General features: G+C 33.9%; 1 protein-coding gene across 1 annotated transcript in view; it reads right to left on the bottom strand.

Moving 5' to 3' along the window:
• LOC106109098 (chromatin assembly factor 1 subunit FAS2) overlaps nt 1-3066 on the bottom strand; it is a 6178-nt gene extending 3112 nt beyond the window's left edge. The window contains exons 1-6 of the mRNA XM_013290501.1: nt 2887-3066; nt 2636-2809; nt 2287-2448; nt 1643-1800; nt 1436-1544; nt 583-743 (exon numbers count right to left, since the gene is read on the bottom strand). Coding sequence (XP_013145955.1) covers nt 583-743; nt 1436-1544; nt 1643-1800; nt 2287-2448; nt 2636-2809; nt 2887-2923 — 801 coding nt within the window. The 5' untranslated portion in view covers nt 2924-3066. The remainder of the gene's footprint in view (nt 1-582; nt 744-1435; nt 1545-1642; nt 1801-2286; nt 2449-2635; nt 2810-2886) is intronic.
• Between the last annotated feature and the right edge of the window lie 5639 nt (nt 3067-8705).

Below are 8705 nucleotides of genomic sequence, written 5' to 3'. Positions count from 1 at the left end.
TACGACTAAAATCTGTACTATTTGGGATATTTATCTCTTATAATTTCAGATGAGTAAGGAATACTATAATTAAAAATGTAAGTAAAATTAAAGAAACCTATTTGGTAAAATATATATTCTATACTAAATTTCATCAAGAACAGTGCAGCCGTTTCAAAGATATATGGTCAAACATTTGCATTCTTAATATTTCATCATCACCAGCTCACTATATGTCCCTAGAGAGTTGGAGCCTTCCCTGTAAGGGGTAACTAGGCTTTAGTCAACCATGCTGGCCCACTGCGGGTTCTATTAGTACGACAGAATGAAATCACAATGAAATATGTATGTATGTATGTATGTTGGTAAAGTAAGGAATAAAAAGTTAGCATGGTATGGACATGTTATGCGGAGGGATGAATTGCGTGTTACAAGGAGAATGTTAGTGATGAGTGTGGAAGGGTACACCGGTAGAGGTAGACTTAGAAAAAGATGGATGGATTGCGTGAAAGGTGACATAATCAAAAAGGGAGTGATGCGGAGTTGCGTCGAGCCAACGGGTGTAGGATAAGGAGAAAGATGATGATGTATGTTGGTACTCACAGCGCAGGTGACAGCCTTGCGGTGGCCCACGAAGTCCTTGTCGCAGCGCCAGCCGTCGCGCTCCACGACCTGCGCGGTGGGCCCGCCGCCGTTCATCGCGTGCGCCGACAGCACGTACTGCCCGTCCGGAGACCACGACAGGCGCAGCACGTGCGTCGTGCCTGATCGCCGCAGCACAACACCACATCACACCACACTCAGATACATTTCCTTCTACCACTACCTTGTACATAACAAGAGCCAATGCAATGGCCTCCAAGTCTGATGGCACACCAAGGCAATTTTCCTTTCTATATAAACATCTATACACTAGCTTTTGACTGACTTCAATACAATGATTATAAAAAAACATACAGACGGATTGAGTACCTCCTTCTTTTTGGTAATTGGTCAAAAAAATTAAAAAGTAGTCTCTGTTTTTCTAAAGTATGTTCTAATCTATGACAAGTTTCGTGGAGATTATTTCCATTAAGACTTTTGCAGAAACATAGTAGCAAACATTGATGTATATAAATTTTTGCATTTATTTGTATGGTTTACCAAGTTGTAGGTGGAGTTTTTACAACTAGCACCTACTCTCACTCTTTCAACGACGGATCCAGGGGGCGGTCATGGGGGTCATGACCCCCCCACCCCCGAGCTGGTTGGTCAAGAGCTTGACAAAATATATTTACATGTTTTGTCAAGCTGACTTAAACACAACTATGTGACCCCCCTGGCGCATAAGCTGGATCCGCCCTTGCAGTCTTTGACATTTGTTCTGTTGTGGAATAAAATGTAATTCGATAACCAATATCAGAAGCTGTTGATTACAATGTTTCCATTTTAATTGCTAAAATAAAATAAACCTTACCACCACATTCCTCAAATGGCTCTGTTATAACAGTTTCCTGTGCCCAATCCGCGGTCTTCCATACTCTTAGTGATTTGTCATCAGATTGAGATGCCAAATATTTACCAACCTAAAATTAATCAAATAAAAATAAAAACAACATATAGAAAAAAAAGCTAATCCTAGGCAAATTTATTTCCTAATTAGGACAACAGAATAACTACTCACAGGATCCCATGCAACACCTTTGACTAGACCTTTATGTCCATTGAGTACACAGACCATCTCCGGAAACTTCACTGCATTCCATATTATAATAGTATTGTCAACACTGCAACTTGCCAGCCATTTATCTAGTGGTGACCATGCTAGGTCTAGGACATCCCCTAAAATATATCACATATATTTACCGGAACATTAAATATTAATAAAGTTATATAAAAAATGTATATATTTGTAATAAACAAAAGGAACTCTTTAATTTAAGAAGGAATATGCAACCAAAAAAAAAAAAGGCAAACTGTGCAAAAAAGAGTATAAACCAAGAGTCTGTAGATTTAGATTTTAAAAAAATATATATTTCACAATTGAAATCTGTTATTTTTAACATTAATCAATTAGTTTTTGCCTGTGATTTTATTGTTCAGAATTAAAAAAAAATCTTTGTAAGTGGCCTATAACATTTCATTCCAGAGTATGTTTTACATTTTGTATATATATAGTAACAAACATCTATCCATCCATATAAACTTTCATATTTATAATTTTAATTAGAAACAAAATAAATGACATTGATATCTGTTTTCTTGCTTTATTATAGTAGAAATTGTAATTCTTTTACTTTTAAATTTCTTTAATATATTGTAACATACCAGCATGTCCTCTTAATGTAGCTAAGCATCTCCATGTCTCGGCTTTGTGTTTCCCAGGAGCTGATGGAGCAACACTCAGTCCCCACACCATCACAAGTCGGTCATCACCCCCTGATGCCAGGTATCGGCCACCATTACTCCACCGCACACAGTTCACACAAGCTGGAATATATTAACAAATTTCTTTAGACATTAGATGAATAATGATGAATTGATTCTGTCATGACACAAAATAAACTTAATTTTTAATATTGGTGTGCCATTATACAAATATTAATTATAATAATTTGCACACAATCAAGATTGTAAAATAAATCTGATTTCCATTATATGTAAATTGGCTACTAACCTAAGTGATTATCCATTTGACAGAGCATTTTGGGTACATTTGGGTCCACTTCAACAGTTTCAAATAAAACAGAGTTTAAGTTCCAAACAACAACTCTCCCGGAGTCCCCGCCTTGTCCACCAGTAGCAAAACGTTTTCCCGTTGGATGAATATCCACAGAAAATATTGGCTTATCTATAAAAACAAAGTTTTGTTTGAAAATCAAAACACGACATAGATTCGAAATTATCATGCAAAATCATAAAACATACCATCATGATTAACCCAACTGGGCTTTAGAAGCTTCATTTATGTTGGTGGTAAGCTAGTTGTGTTAAAAATATGCTGAAAATAGGAATATATTGCTTTTATTTATTTTAATGCAAATGACAATGACAGAAATATACCGCCCGAACTTAAGATGTTGGTTTCAGAACAAACCAATTGTTTGATTTCTATTTATGTAAGAAAGTATATGATTTTATGTTGTATGTTCTGATTTATAATTATATATCATATTCATATACTTGTACAGAGAAAGCGTTAATCATTTATTTTCAAATATTAAAAGATAAGACTTTTTTTAAGCTGTGAATTCCAAAAAGTTAGGTTTCCGAACTTACTTGCTCTGCAAACAATGTTACCCAAATGAAAAATTTTTTCATGAACTTTCTGTGAGTTTTAACTACTAAACTGATTATTTACAAAATTATTTTTACTTATTGATTAATAGCAAAAATAAAGAAAAGGGGTTCAGTGACACATTTACAATTTTTAAAATACATGTTAATTAATTTAAAAAAGTTTAATAGCAACATTCAACGTTGTCATGGTGACAGCGACGGTGACATCAAAATTGGTGGCTTGGGGAATTTTAAATCTGCGATACAAAGAATAATATTTTTCTCGAAATTGATCTAAGTATGTCAGCAAATTACGTGATGCAACTATGTATTTGCTTTACCGTTGTAATTCTGTATTTGATTACTATTAGTTTAATGCCTCTATATGGATTAATTTTTCTTTAGGCATGAGAGGCGCCGAAACTATAATACCAGCGCGTTTTCTGACCCTGCTTGGCCACTTTTGCGTCCTGATTACCTTGCTATGGGAGAGCAAACAGAGCGTACAACACTGTATGCCGACACCACTCCACGACACTCACTTCCAGATATATCACAGGCGGTAAGTCAAATTTTAAAGGACGTTTCTTACGCACGTTTGAATTTTTCATTTGTTTCTACTTCAATGGTTTAAATCTAATAAGAGTATTATTTTAATCAATACACTATTTTTTTTTTGTTAATTTCTACAAGTTTCTCTCACAGTTTCTCAATCACAAAATAATTTATGCTTTTTATTAATTCATAAGTAAAATTGTATTAGCCTGTATATCTATTTATAATATATGCTTATCTAGAATAAATAAAATATTTTTTTTAATTCAAATAACATAATTAAAAAATATTATATCTGCCTACCTACAATCCATAAAAATGTTTACATAAATAAAGCTTCACATTACATGCCATATAGAAATTTAAAAATACTCATATTTACATAGTTTTAAACTGTCCTTTCATAAACTACTTTAGTTGATTTTTACTGAAATCCTGAAAGATATTATGAGTCATCGAAGTCATTTTCAAAATTTGAAATAATTCAAAGTACATAAACAACTGGTGTTCATTACAGATCACACTTGACTGCAGATATAGTTATTAAGGTATATTAGACATATCCTTAAACATTAGAGACAGAAAATAACTATATACTATTGTCTTATACCTGTCTCGAAAATATTATTCTACCCTTTGATACAAATAATAATAATAATAATTCATTCATTTGTTGTCTCTTTTGCATACATTTCATGAAAGTCTTGGCTCCTCTAGTAGGTCGCCCTGTGTCACAAAAGCCAATTCCTTCCCCAATACTTCATTATAATTCTTTTAATGTCTACACAAAGAAAACAAAAAAATACATTACAATTAATGAGTTATTTTGAAACTATTAAAAAAGGTACAAGAAAATTTAAGGTAACATTTTCGAATAAAACAATTATAATTAACAAATACAAATATATTATTGGTAATAGCAAATTACAAGTCATAATGTTAAAAAAAAAGTTAGATATTTTAAACAAAAATTGTATTAAACATAAGACTATTTCCACCTATCATCCTTTTAGTTTTCACCTATGTTCATAGTTTTAGCTTTTTACAAAGTCCATTGACCTCTATAAATGGGTAGGCTGTAAGGCATAGTGTTTTGCATCTATTTGATTATCTCACTTTTGTATGCACATAGTATTTTCTTTATTCTGCACCTCTAAGTTTAACGCGAATGTGACGCGAGACTGAATTTGATAGTGGTCGCACGCCATCACGTGTTTAATTTATAAGCGACGAAGCGTCACGTTCCATCGCCACTAACCCATGTAGTTTTAGTTGGCATTTCTCATCCCAAATGTACAAGAAATCAATAAAATCGCATATACTTAACTAGAAAAGCAATGTGTTTTCACGAAGTGAAAAAAAAAGAAATCGAAAGCCGATTATGCAGTCTCAATAATAAAAAATCAACAAAAAAATTGGAGTGACAACACTATGCTGAAGGGTAAAAAAAAGTCTTATAATTAACCGAAAGGTAACGGAAGCCAGGTGGGAAGTGAGGTCACGTGAGTGTATAGAAACAATAATGCAGTAGGAGCTGGATATAACCGGATCGTGTCTAAGTAGCCAAGGACAGCTGTTTGGGTTAAGCGGTTCATTGTGAGTAACGTGTGAGCTCTCGATCGATACGCAGACTTGTGTCGGATATCGGAATGCGTAGGGTTGCTTACTGAATATGTTTTTATGTTTCTTATTCATATATCGTAAATAGTCTGTGATAAATCAACTTTGAAATACATCCCAAAACTGAACGTAAGAGATTCGATTCGAGAGCGCGTTTCATTGCATTTTTTTACCGGCTTTTCAGTTATTAGCGATTACAGCTAAATTCAAAAAGACGAAATATGAAATTTTTATAACTCAACAAATAAGTAGAGTTCCTTTCTCAGTTTTGATACCAATGGGTAATGAATTATGATCTAAAAGTACTTAGAATTAAGCCAATACTGCATTTATAACGTTTAGTCTTTATTGCAAGATATATGACCAGGTGTTTGCTCTATGTGTGTTAGTTTGTCGGTGTGTCTCGTTATCTTGGATTAGAGGGTTTATACATTGCTGTCAGTACTGTACCATCTATTGAGATCTAAGATGGTTTGCACGTGCAATGTTGACTTCAGTGGGCGTTACTGTTGCAATAAATTACGTCAATTTTATTGGGGTATTAAATGGTTTATGGTTTTATGAGTATAGGTGATAACTCAGATAATGTTGACACTTTATGATATGTGTACTATAAGTTAGGTGTATTCGATTTGAGGGAGGTGAAGTTGGCATTGTCTGACAAAATTTAATGTTGACAAACAGTAGACAAGGCCAGATTCTAATGTGAGAGATATGTCTGTCTGATATGAAACGCGGTAGTTGTAATCGTATATCAGAGTCGGTTTTGTACAAATTAATACTGCAAGATATTGCTGTCTGCAGTCTGTAATTCAGTCGTGTGCTGCTGACGATTTTCTCGTCCGTCGGAATCTCGCTTTTACAAAAGTTGTACACGATTTTTGGTACAAATTTCTACGACTTAAGCTGTAACAGAAAGAAAGTAAAAGGTTAATAGTTTACCTGTATTTTTATTTAAAGAGCCAAAGATCGCCATCCCTAAGCAATGTTAATATCCAATAATCCAGTAGCGTCCGGTTAAAATTGCCGTCGGGCGACGTTTGTTTTGCAAACACGAGGTATTGAGTTGGGATGTAGAGGTGATCAGTAACGTTGGCACATTCCTCGGTGCTCGGCCGATACTGGTCTCGTGGACACGTGAAATTATCGATTGTTTGTCGATATTAAAAGTTATTTGTTCTAAATTCGAACCAGTGTTCGGTTTTCGTGTGTGGCTCAAGCCTATTTATGGGGTCTTCGGCCTCTAGCGAAGTATGGAATTTTTTTTTTATAATTTTCGTATTTGAGAGTTTTTTTTGTGTAATGTTTATTTTTGTATAGAATGGTGTATAGACGTCTGTAAACACGAATCTTAGTTCAAGGTAAGTGACAACGCTAGTGACGTATTTGAACAGTTTACGTAAATTGTTAAGTTGGTACAAGTATTATTTTTTTTATAATATTTTTAAATATACTGTAATAATCAACAATCAACAATCAAAACAGTAGCGTAGATATCGGAAATGAAGGCAGAGATGGCGAATTTCCTCCTATACCTTTCTTTCAAAATCAATATTGCTGTGATTTTTTCATGTAGTTTTTTCCATGTCATATAACTAATTAGACTGACTGAATAAATTACATTTAGAAGGACAAAGAAATGTATTTTGTAATTGTAGCATTTTTTAAATTCATCTTTTCAATGGAAAATGTGGAAAATATTTATAACCAATAACCAATATAATGTTAATTATTATAATTTCATCAATCGGTTTTTCAGAGTTAGGCGTGGCAAATTGTTTAAAAGTGCGACTGCAATGTTAATGTCTGACTATGTTTATATAAAACTCTTATTTTCTTATATCAAAGAAGGCATATAGTTCATAAGAATATGTACTAATTACAGATCTTCTAATGTAATATACAATCTTAGTTATTACCACGCTTGTTGAAAAAACTAAAATTATGTTTCTTTTCACATTGTCCTCGTAGTTATTTTTAAGCAATCTTTTAATATCATTTGTCTAATTTATTTATATTAAATTCTGATCAAGAACTACATAGAATTTATTGACTCATAATAATTTTTAATCGTTAATATCCGATTTTAATTTTGTGGTATTTCCAAAATACGCAATGCGGGTTACCTCTGCAGATATTTGTATGAAGCAGGTCAAAGTATGCATTTACAAGACTTCTATTATGCATTAGCTGGTGCCTGCAACTTTATCAGCGTGGAATTAAAAAAAAAAAAGCAAATAGCCTGTTATTCTCGTGTTTGTTTAACAGTGGGCAGATGATGGCTGATGTTAGTTCTTGCATAGATAAGATTGGGAAGTATCCCATTCTAATCTAAAAGTCTCATCGAAATAGTACCAGCCGTTTTGGTGGCTACTTGGAATAAATTCCGATATCTACGTGTCAGTGAAAAATGAAATGTTTTTGATATGTATTTTGTATTACAGGCATCGTAATTTATTAACTGTATAGGTAATGTTGTCATGATGTAACTACAGGTATCATCATTTCCCCTACGTTATCCTACTCCCGTAGAGTCGACACGCCGGGCTTTCGTCCTCCAAATAACCCTATCATCCGTCATCACTCCCTTCTTGAGCCTACTTTCCCGCAAGCCATCCATCTCTTTCTTGGTCTACCTCTCTACCAGCGTACCCTTCCACATACATAACTAACGCCATTTTTACATGCGATTCATAATCCCTCCTCATAACATGGACATACCGTGCTAACCTTTTAACCAACCACTGGCGCTACTCACAAACTTCCTCTAATATAATCCCTTCGTATCTTATACATTCGTGTTAACATAACATAGATTTAACTACTAATACTGGTATGTAGGTATTTAATTTCTCATCAGTAATATTAATCTATTTTACCGCTTTTTGCCAATAGATTGAGATCGAGGTAAGCCATAGAAACTACAATACAATCTTATAGTTACAGTAATGTAAGGTTTCATTGACTTCTATACACATTATATCAAACGTTTTATTTACTTTGTTTAATATAACGTATACAATGAAACAGATGTACTTATTGAAGTTTACATTGTTATTAAATGTTATTCTGCTTTTTATGGATTGACCCTTTCCCCAATGTCGAATCGTATCTTTCTATCTAGTTTGGATAGGTAAAGGATTCCAGTTGATTGTAAATACGTGTCGCCAGCCGATAGATTTTGTATAATGTAAGGGGAAATGAGCAAGCTGCCACCTGAATCCACCGAAATGAAAAGCGACCGCTGCCCATAAACATCCGCAATTGCAGATGCGTTGCCTACCCTTAATTGA

Source organism: Papilio polytes, unplaced genomic scaffold (genome assembly GCF_000836215.1).
Source record: "Papilio polytes unplaced genomic scaffold, Ppol_1.0 DF821289.1, whole genome shotgun sequence".
Taxonomy (NCBI): Eukaryota; Metazoa; Arthropoda; class Insecta; order Lepidoptera; family Papilionidae; genus Papilio; species Papilio polytes.
This window is presented reverse-complemented; position numbering and strand designations above follow the sequence as displayed.